This window comes from Pieris napi, chromosome 3 (genome assembly GCF_905475465.1).
Source record: "Pieris napi chromosome 3, ilPieNapi1.2, whole genome shotgun sequence".
Classification (NCBI taxonomy): domain Eukaryota; kingdom Metazoa; phylum Arthropoda; class Insecta; order Lepidoptera; family Pieridae; genus Pieris; species Pieris napi.
Window position 1 is genome coordinate 13,369,157 of NC_062236.1, and position 11,593 is coordinate 13,380,749.

The following is an 11,593-nucleotide window of genomic DNA, read 5'->3' on the forward strand; positions in this document are numbered from 1 at the left end:
TAATTTTTTTAAAATAAAATTATAGTTTTATTTTTTTAGTACATTCCTATTATATGGTGATTTGCAATGTTTGTTAGCTTCTTCTAGTTGAATCACAAATGTCCGACTGACAACTCGAGTGATGTCATCAGTCACTGTTACTCTGTCTAAAGCTGCAGCTGCATAGTGCACAGCTGTTTCATGTTAGTTTATAGTTGTAATTAATGCTTAATTCCCGTATTAGTTCTTTGTGTTGTGATCATATTGTTATATTTGATTTGTTTTGGTAATGACTAGAATTGGTCATAAAGGGTTTTATCTCTTTTTGTGAAATATTTGACTCGAAAGTGATAATATCCTTGAAACGGTAAAATAAGCAAACATTTACTCAACTTTCAAGGCTGTAGTAATAAAAGGAGTAAACGGTGACTTATTATGACATAAATAAATCCACCATGGTCGAGGAAAACGATCAGCATTATGGAAGAACATCGAATAAGAACGTTTTGTTAAAGATTGTGATCCTTGGAGACGGTGGAGTCGGAAAGTCATGTTTAATGAGTAGATTTATATCTAATCACTTTGACGATCATAATTTTCACACGATAGGAGTGGAATTTATGAATAAAATGTTAGATGTTAATGGAAAACAATACACATTGCAGGTAAACTTTTAATGACTTACTTATTTGATTATTAGTATTCCTACAGCTATTATAATAATAACTATACATTATTACCCAAAAAGGGAATACACATTAAAATATATAACCAGCGATATTATTTTACAATAGCTGTTAACTATAATTATTTAAAAGAAAACAATAGAGAAAATACAGGTTCTTCTAAAAAATGACAAACAAACACTAATTTGTAACTATTTAATTGCATTTAGTCGCAAGGATGTACTTAATTATATTTTTCAGAAAATGTTGCATTACATGAAAACCAAAAGCAATTTAAGTGTCTGAGGACATTTTTGATATACTTAAATATTTAAATTTACTAATATGATAACACTTTAGAATATATTGTTGTCTACTCATATTATATAAATAATAATAAATATTGCTACTCATGGAACTGTCATGATTGCAACTAAATGGTACCATTTCCTAACCTCTTGAAATATTTTCTATTCTTTCTATGCAGAAGCAAAGTATGATTATGATTTAGATAGAAATCTTTTGATAGAAATTGTACTAATAAACAAACAGTGGTCTAGGCAAAATAAATAAAATAACAGATTATGTGTTACATATTATATGTAAATTTAATATATTATTCCAGATTTGGGATACAGCTGGCCAAGAAAGATTTAAATCTCTTAGAACCCCATTCTATCGTGGTACTGATATATGCATTTTAGCGTATGCTATTGATGACCGCAGTTCCTTTAATAATATTAAAACATGGTTGAATGAGTTTTTACACTATGCTGGAGTAAAAAATGGAATTGAAAAGTTTCCTTTTGTTGTTGTTGGCAATAAGGTATCTATATCAATACTTTTAATATGAAGAAAAGACTGAGATGTTTCATGTATATTTTGTTATAAGTGTAATTCCTGAATTATCCTTTAATAAATGCCTGAATTATCCTACAACAAATCAAATACTTTCAAACTATTACAGCTTTAACTTTGTATTAGTAATTTAACAAATATACGTATACAATTCCATATGAAAATTATTAATTTTGGTACTGATTTTAGTCAGATGTATCTTCAAAAGACCGAGAAGTTTCTCACGATCAACTGAAACAATGGTGTGAGCAAAATAAAATTGGCACATATATAGAGACATCGGCCAAGACTGATAATAATGTTGTGGAAGCATTTTCTATGGCCGTACAAAGGTAAATTTATGATGTGGTAAAAGAGAATAATCTGCATTCAAGCAATAACCTAACCATCCCGTTTCTCTAAAGAGATAGGCATATTTATTTCATTTAAAGAAAACACTTTTTTACAGGATTGAAGTTATGTATTATTATAAATTTACAATTATTTTACATAATTTTAAATTTAACCGACGTTCCGCGTGCTTTACAGAGTGCAGACAAAAGGTGTTGAATGTCAAAAAGTATCACAGCTGTAGAAAAAGTGTTTTCTTTAAATGTGTAAAAGTTATGTCAATAAAAGACAACACTATATTTATTTCATGTTAATAGATATTGTTAAATCTAACCTAACATACATATTGTAATAAGTAATTTTACAAAGTTTTAATATTCAGTAGATGCATAAATTACTAAAAAAATTATTACAAGTTTATTGAGTTAAATAAATGTTAGATACATTGAAATTTGAATAAACAAAGCCCTGAGTTGGAAAGTTTATGGTCTTGCGCCTGATATGAGGCAGTTCAAGTATTACGTAAGAACTATAGAGGGGAGGAGCGTCTTTGATTTTGTTATTTGGTGATTACGTCAACATTAGTTATCTACTTCTTTACACATTCCCACACATTGTCTATGCTTGAAAAAATTAATACATTCATGTTCTATTTTTTTTTGAGAGCTTTGCTTTCTTTTGCTGACAAGAGGAAGGGGGAGAGGGGATAAATTTGATTACGTAATACATACTAGTACAGCCCCTATGTGATACTGAAATATATGTAAATAACTGGTTGTACAATAAATCTCTGAAATGGCTTTCAGATGGGCAAATCTCGAAGAAAAGGCCGAGAAAGAGCTCCGCATGTTACATCATCCGGACACTGTTACTTTACATGGATCGGCGCCATCTGGCGGCCTCCGAGCGACTTGCTGCTCCCGATTTGTGGATTGATGGGAATATTTTTCTATTTTTATTTATACGTTTCTCGTATTCTACAATACATTCCAAAGACGTATTATCTTTTAGTAGATTAGAGATAGAGCACACGATACTGATAACTCCAAGTGAGCAAATATTAGTTGCCTTTCATGTTTTATGCTTTTAATATTCCAACACGAATGTTTACTAATTTATTAAATAGATATTTTAATAAAAATAAAAAGGAGGCGACGGCAGATTTAGGTATCTATGGGAGTAGAATGAGGCAGAAGAGAAGATTGGCATAACGTACTCCTTTTTAGTATATTCATATTTAGGTTTTACTAATTTATTTGTAGTGCACTAAGGTCAATTACACTTTTAAGTACTGATAAAGTTTTAAAAGAATCTCGTTTATCACTTCTATTGTAGAGATTAAAACTTTGTACTGCAAAGCCAAACTGATGTTTGCAAAGTTTTATATAAACTTTTGTTAGTCTTCCTATCATGCAACAACAGTATTTGTTAACTGAGTTTGAACTAAACTGAACAAAATTTTTTTTTCTAAATATCTTTGAGTAATAAAATAATAATATTACTTATTAAAACTTACTTTTAAAAAATCTGATAGTTTTATGAAACTGTAAATTTAAATCTGAAACAATTTTGGTTGTGATTAATATTCAAAGTATTGCAACAATTATATTTATACATTCTAAGAATTTCATTTCGTTTTTAAGAATAAAACAAGTTTTAAATAAATGATAACATATCAATTAACTAATGGTATTAAATATAAGGAATATGCTTTACATACTAAATTTATGTAGATGAAGTGTCGATCAAAGGTACAGGATAAGTGTAGAATGATTTCTGTAACATGGTCAGAATCGCTTATTTCATATGAATGATGCACAATTTAATTAACTTTCCGTACTAAATTAACCAATCTTAGTATTGAAAGCAGTCTTTATACAAGTAAATGAATCTTTCGGGAGCATCATTCTCACCAAGTGCCTAAACTGTACCAATAGCACGAACAACTGTATTTTAATCTACCTCTTAAGGCCTAGTTTTATAGATATTTATGTTTTAACTTCAGGTGGTCTTGTAAACTTATTTTGCAAGTACCGCTGCTTACGGCTTTTGTCTCAGTCGTTAACTAATTTAATTATTTGTCTCGATGCAGCTATGTTTGAGTGACGGTTGGATATTGGAGCGTAAGTTTCAATAGCCAAGGTTTTTATAATGACTCGTGGTTTATTTTGTTAGTGTCTTTAAATTAACACCAATAATACATGTAGAACGTCACGTAGGTAATTTAGAAGGTAATATAGTCATATTTACTAACTTGTATATCTTGGTTTGTTAAAACACTTGTCTTTGAAGCACCAGGCAAATTACTCTGTAACTTCCAAAAGCGATATCTCAATACTGGGATTTTGTTGTCAAGGCTACATCGGCTTTGAACGTCGAACGCATACATTGGAAGTTACAGAGAGGCTTTTTATAGCATGAAATCGATAAGTAAATGCCTACCTGATATGCGATCAGCAGTATACTCACCAGACCCTTACTCCAACGGGTAGCTCAATCTAAAGTCTCCGCTTGAGAACTATTAAATATGTCTTCGAATAGAAAAAATCGTTTGACGGCTCTAAGAATACGTTTGGAATTCAGGCTACAATATTATTTTGTTGGGAATTTTAGCATAGGTCTTTAATTCATTGCGCATCGTAACATAATATATATATATATATATAGATTATAAAAGTCCTGCTATGATAATAACAATTGTTTGTGGCACAAATAAATGGATGTTAATAAAAGATTGTCTTTAAGATAGCATTGTCAGGAGCATGTGATTAAAACTTTAGAATTGGTATTTGATGAATATTTTACAAAAGTTTATTAGTTTAGTCTATGTTTTATATTAATTTGCACAAATGCACTTATTTCTAGTTGTTAAGCTGTGATACATGTTATGGAGTACAGAATAAATTATTGAAAAAATGTTTTATTGGCTTTATTAGAAAACCGCCGCCGGATGTCGCTTTAAATGACTTCATGAATGTATCGTAATGTATATATATTCAAAAATGAATCCATTTTACGCTTGAGCCTAGGCAAGATTGCCAATCAACATTGTAACATCGCAAATGTTATGAGGTGCGACACTTCAAATTTATAAAATTACTAGCTGACCCGGCTAACTTCGTTCCGCCTCACATGTCTACTAAAACGATATTAGTCTAATAATATCGTGTTAACTTTAGTTAAACTTAATTTATGATTTAATTAAGGTAATAAAACCATTAATACAACTTTTTTGCAAATATTGCTATTATTTGCAGATATTGCTATCGTGCTTCAGTAAAATGGGCAGGCACGACCGTGGCAGTACCACTGTCTCATAGAAAACCCACGTGACTTGATACAACGGGTTCACCTTATTGTACTTTCGTGCGGTGAGTGAGATTCCCAGACTTCACAAATGTTAGTATTGGGTTTAATTCTAACATCAACGCCGGCCTTGCTCTTTCTTACCGAGACCCAGATATCTTCCCACCTCTCCTACCCGGGGTACAAATTGAAACATCCATTTGTGCCTCGAACGGGAGTTTGCGTGTACGTCAGAGAGGATATCTGTTCTCGTCGCCTCGGGACGCTTGAAGGACCAATCTAACCTCTGGCTTCTCGTAGACTGCGATGGCCAGCCGCCATCATACGCATGAAGGTAGCTGAAACGACGAAACTGACCGACTCATCGAGCACATCCGAACAGTTACACATTCCCTGCTCGAAAGCTGAATACTTGGTGATTTTAACGCCCACCTTTATTTGCTTTAGCATACGACAACACAAATAGCCCCCTGCAATTACGCGAATGCCAGATGTGGGTTGTCCCTTCTGATTTCGCATCCGGAAAACTACTAAGTCTCTGTTGACTCGCCCATTTTTTTTATTCCATTCCCTTAACGTTTTTAAGGCAGTTGTAGCCGCGCACCACTACTATGTGGCACCAACTGTCCATTGCAGTATTTCCGAACCAATTCGACTTAGAGTCCTTCAAGAAAAGGGCGTACCAATTGTTTAAAGGCCTATATGAAGTTGAAACAAATATGTGTATAAACAAACTGTATAAGTAATAATTGGCTTTTATATGTTTGAACATGGCAAAAAAAATTACTTCCATTATAACTTCACTGCTTTATAAGTCCTTTTAAATTACCGTACTCTGTAAATTTGGATTACCTATTGAATTTTCTTGCGTACTCATAAATATCGTACATAGCAGTGAGTTTGCTTAAATGATTTTTGGAATACCCTTGCAGGGATCGCCAGGTGTCGTCCCTTAGCTTACCATAAAAGTAAATCATTCGTTTAGTAGGAAATTAAAGGCTTCTTTATTAATGTTTTGAAAATAAATTATGGCAATTGGAAGGAAAACATAATACTTTATTGGAAGTTGTTATGAATTTTGCGAAGTTACAATAGGATACTGAAAACGAAACGCATTTAAATACAATTGTTTATTTTCAAATTACACTATATTTATTGTCTACATTTTCATTAATCTTTGGAACCTAACCGCCTAATTACTTAACATATAACGTTGTTTCTTATAATTTATTAATTAAATATAAAATTCGAGAGATATTATATAAAAATATTTATCATTTACTTATCTAAATTACCTTCTCATATAAATCATTTATGTAATAACCATTTCTTATATTATTTAATGAACGAAACTGCGTTACAGTCAAAATTAAACTTATACATTATTTCCAGTATTTAAACGATACGACGAAATGACTGCTTTGATCCTTAACTGCTCCTCGCTCTCGTAGAACCAAGAAACAAAAAAATGCATTGTCAGGATTCCTTTATTAACACATTTAATTTTGAAGCGGCTTCCGCGCTTTGATCATTGCCTCGCTGACCTCCCACAGTTTTTCTTCTTCCTCCTTCGTGAAATTATATTTCGAGGTGTACTCTGCGCAGTCGCGGTAGAATTTACCAGTCTGTCCTTCGATGCTGTAGTCTGTGGCACAGAACACCACAGTCTCTGAACCCTGGAAAGAGATTTAGAGAATTACCTGCAAATCCTAGCCTAATAATTTTTCGACACAGATTTTGTAAAAGCGAACATACCTGTTTCGCTGATCTCATGAAGAGGAGAGCCATTGGAGCGAGTACGATATAGTGATACCATTTCACGAAGTTTCTGTAAAAACATGTTAGTTGAGCGAAATCTCAATCTCAAACCGTTAATGTGCTTATTATTGATTTTTAGCAAAAAAATACTCTTTTGTAAGAATAATATAAGCCGAAAGCTTCGAATCGACGTATATAGTATAGGCGTATAAATTTTTGTTGGTCATAAATAGTTGTATGAGGTAAGAATGACGCAGAGGGCTGCTCATCTACTAGTCTTTAACATTCTATTTAGTAGTTACGGACTTTCGGAAATATTTTCCCAAAATTCGATCACCATATCTAGACGTCTTTAAATAAAAATAAGAAACAACTACTGCGCTTAACAGAGTAGAAACAACCACTTCTACATTAATAAAGGATTTAAATTCTGCTTCTAATGAAAATGATGAGTTAATATAGTAAGCATTAATAAACTCATCAAAGTTCAAAACATCAATCCACATTACAGTTTGTTTGGCAATGATAAGGAATGAAATCATACAAACATAATATCAAATATAGCACTGTTGTTTCGCAACAATTTATTAATACTCACGTGACGTCACGTAAGAGAGTCTCATTTCCGTATTAAGAATAATATATTTTAATGAGTGTGAATATTATATTTATATGTTTGGCTAAAGTGGAATTAAAAAGAAAAAGAAACAACGGCCTCTCCTATTTATTTACTGGCCAACTGAGTTGCTGAAAATAATTCTAAAGTGCTACCACCTTAACTTGTTGTGACTGTAATCCAAATTTCTTACCTGAACAGGTTTGTATAACAGAACCCAGGGCAGCATGCGTTAACATCGACACAATTATCTTGTAATTTTGCTGCCAGGGATTTAGCAAAGTACATATTCATCAACTTTGAATTGCAGTAACCGGGATTATGACGATCCTTTTTCCCTTTCTTAGCTGCTTCAATTTCAGCTCTTAAATTTAGATCATTAAAGTTCAATTTTCCATGTTCGTGAAGAGTGGACGATACCATAACCACCCTGTTGAAAAAATTATAGTCAATTGTAGGCACTAAAATAAAATGAATGATTTTTGACAGTAATATTAATATTTACAATTCTTACTAACCTACTTGGAGAAGCCTTTTTCAACAGATCAATCAATAGGTTAGTGAGATAAAAGTGGCCTAAATGATTAACCCCTAAATGTATTTCAAAGCCATCTTTGGTTTTCTCATCCTTCGCCAATGGCACCACCACACCAGCATTATTTATGAGGCAATCAATTTTATAGAAACCAACTTTAACAACTTCTACAAACTTCTCTATTGATTCAAGTGATGCAAGGTCTAGATACATTGGAACCTGAAACCGTTTTATTGTAACATTTTGTTATATTTTTTTAAAAATCACTTCCAAAAATTTACCCAGCCTGTACTACACTACTGCTGGTAAATACACTATTGATATTAACTTTTTTTTATACTCTATTAATTCTAATTCATATTTTGTAAAATAGCAATTTCATTACCATTTAAATAGAACATTAAATAATAATAAATGCCTGATTACTATTTTAATGACTGCAATGCCCTTACAAAGTTCAAGGTGATTGTTGTTGTATTAACTATGGCAAGGTGATTGATATCTCATACACAATACAATATGTATAATGTTTATACAGTACATATTGGCATAATATTTAGTTACACTAATATGGGTTGAAGACAAAAGATAATTAGCATTTGCTTAATACAGTACAAATAAGAATGTAGTATGAATATAAACAGAATATACATACAAGTTCTCCACACTTTTCTTCTTCTCGCATAGCAACAGCTACTTCCTTGGCTTTCGCTAGATCACGGCAGGCAAATATAACCCGAGCTTTTCGTTTAACTAAAGCTCTGGCCGTTTCGAGACCAATACCACTGTTTGCACCCGTTATCAAGTAGGTTTTTCCCTTCAAACAGGAATTGCTTAAGCATTTAGCCCAATTCCGTGACCTCCAATGCCGTATTAAGCCCAAAGCCACGGCAAGAGAAATAGGAACCGCCGCATAAATTACTGAGGAAGACACCATTTTTAACACTAAATAAACCTTGCACCCGTAATTTAAACAGGCCCGCTCGTAGTTTGATAACGCTGATGACTGATCCTCAAGGTTTCTACGGTCAAACTTCAATGCCTTTTACTCTTGAAAAAATTGTATTAAGGCAATAAGAGCTTCAACTGTGGATTCAACTTTGAAATAATACTATTATTTAATTACTATTCACAAACATCGAAATAAATAATATTTTAATAAAATCACTTTGAAAGTTTGAAAGAACAATTGACAATTGGCTTGGCTGTCAGATTTGCATGACATTTTGATTCTAAGTGACATTTCATACAATCAATACTCAAATTACTTTTCCCGAAATACCATGAGTTGAAGGTATATCTTTATATATATGTAGATTTAATCATTAATGCAACATTGCTCTTCGATCCGACCAAAACCCACAAAAACTAGATGGTAAATAATACATCAACAACCTAATCCACTTCCAGAAATTCTAGAGATGGAATGGATGGAAAGGAAATAAAAAATATGAGAAGTCTACATTTAGCCCAGTCAGGTGTTCCCTCAAGAATTACATGAATTTTTAGCGCCTACCAAAATTCAATAGCAACAATATGGCAGTAGAGAAGTTGCCATTTATTTATAAATCCTGTTATATTCTCAAATTAAATTATTAATGAATTTCATGTTGATGATGAAACATATATATTGTTTTGATGAGATAATAATCTTATAAAAAATAAATACTTAATTGATTTTATTTTGAATATTAATTGCGATAAGATTGTAGGTGATCAGGAAATAATGAGTATTATTATTGAAAATGCTGGGAATTTGTCAGTTTGTTAATTTAAAACACATTTTATTAGCTGGGCCATTTATTTAAATATATTAACGGGACAACTAGATAAAAATTATCATTTAGACATGAAAAACAACTGACATGGCAATATTGTCCATATAAATGTGTGAAATATTATTTTACAGTAGCAATTTCATGACTAAACAGAAGTCATAACATCAAAGGTATAGTCCTTTTCATGAAAGAAGTCCCCCAGACGCGGCGCTGCAATCGCATAACGTAATGTTACCATTTATGAGTAAAAAAATTACCTATTTTATTTACATTTAGCAGATGTAATTTATCAAATAATATTATTTTTTTGCATACTTCGATGAAACAATATTTATGTTATGTAAAAAGTATATTTTTATTTACTTATATTAGCGGTGTTCTACCTACTTACAGGGAAAAGATGAGAAAATAGGGTAAAGAAAAGCATTAAGCAATACAATTTTTTATTCAGAGTTTTATTGCATAATTGTTGGGTTACAGTTTTTTTAGAAGTAACGCCGCTATTATACCTTCGTTTGTAATTCTTGTTACAGTTTTCTCTGACACACCTGCAATTAAATTATGAACAATTAAAAATAATAGTAACTTTAAGTTTATAATGCTTATGTAATATATGTTTTAATTTCAGTTACCTAGTTTCATCACGTTATGTATTTATTCAATATTGTCGCAAAAACGAATTTATATTATAAAAGTCCCATCAATACTGCAAAAAATTATTAAATAGCAACTCTAAAAAGTACCTGTTATGGCGGCAACTCTCTTCCAAACATTGTTTAGTGGTATTAAAACACCTTGATTCTTATGTTCCGCTTCACAGAACTCTTTCACCTTTAATATCATTTCTCGTGCCGAACTTTTTACAACTTTTGGCATTGTAATCAATCTTTAAAATGCACTAAGCTAGTTAAAAATTCACAAAAATCTACCACAACAAACGAACTTGATAACATCGACGAATGACAACATTGCCGACCTGTCAAATTTAGTTCCAAAAATCACCGCGGGACTTCTTTCATGAAAAGCACTATAGGTAATATTATGTCTACAGGATATAAAATCAATAAACTATGTAACATTATCTAAATCTGATCTCTATTGACATTAAATAATTATATTTGTCACAAGTAAACTTCAGCAGCCTAATATTTGAACACGTACCTTGAATTTTTATTTCCTGCATTAGATAATAACTTTCATGTACCATATAACATATATAACAACAATTGAACTATGGAATGATTAACATATATATAATAACATTAAAATAATTATCTAAACACTTTAAAATAATGGTAGATCTTTTCGAAACATCACAAATAATAATAAACTTATAAGTAGGTATAGTAATAAGGACTAGTTCATAACTTTCGCCATTACTACCACACACAGACCGTCCCACCGCATATAGTAGTGGGTGGAGTGGTTTCTCGATTGAAATAATGACTAATATCCGATTATATTTATTGTTGTATGTCTTTAAAGTATTATATCTCCACAGGATTTAAACGGTATGTTGCGACTGATAGTTTATAAAAAGTTAAATTTATTGGAGATTTTTATAAAATTACAACTGAGACATTTAACTATGATCTAGTCGCAAGCTCAAAATGCAACTAATTTAATATTAATTTAAGTAACATCTTTCATCTCTTGAACAAAACATAATTGTGTATATTTTTTATTAATTTTACATTAATTGTCTACCTAGCGGAATTTATTTATAATGGAATATATTGATCAATAGACGCGTTTACGAAAATCACTC

The 11,593-nt window shown here is 31.5% G+C and overlaps 2 protein-coding genes across 2 annotated transcripts; one reads left to right on the forward strand and one right to left on the reverse strand.

Moving 5' to 3' along the window:
* The first annotated feature begins 139 nt into the window (after window positions 1-139).
* Window positions 140-4,752, forward strand: LOC125063318 (ras-related protein Rab-9B). Its single transcript, XM_047669724.1, has 4 exons — window positions 140-644; window positions 1,270-1,470; window positions 1,692-1,834; window positions 2,639-4,752. Exons 1-4 carry the CDS (start codon window positions 435-437, stop codon window positions 2,766-2,768), a joined length of 684 nt encoding a protein of 227 aa, XP_047525680.1. The 5' UTR covers window positions 140-434; the 3' UTR covers window positions 2,769-4,752.
* Window positions 4,753-6,253: 1,501 nt separating this feature from the next.
* Window positions 6,254-9,246, reverse strand: LOC125063302 (retinol dehydrogenase 14-like). The gene is made up of 5 exons (XM_047669701.1): window positions 8,703-9,246; window positions 8,031-8,266; window positions 7,706-7,942; window positions 6,894-6,966; window positions 6,254-6,814 (listed from the first exon to the last, which is right to left on the reverse strand). Exons 1-5 carry the CDS (start codon window positions 8,982-8,984, stop codon window positions 6,638-6,640), a joined length of 1,005 nt encoding a protein of 334 aa, XP_047525657.1. The 5' UTR covers window positions 8,985-9,246; the 3' UTR covers window positions 6,254-6,637.
* Between the last annotated feature and the right edge of the window lie 2,347 nt (window positions 9,247-11,593).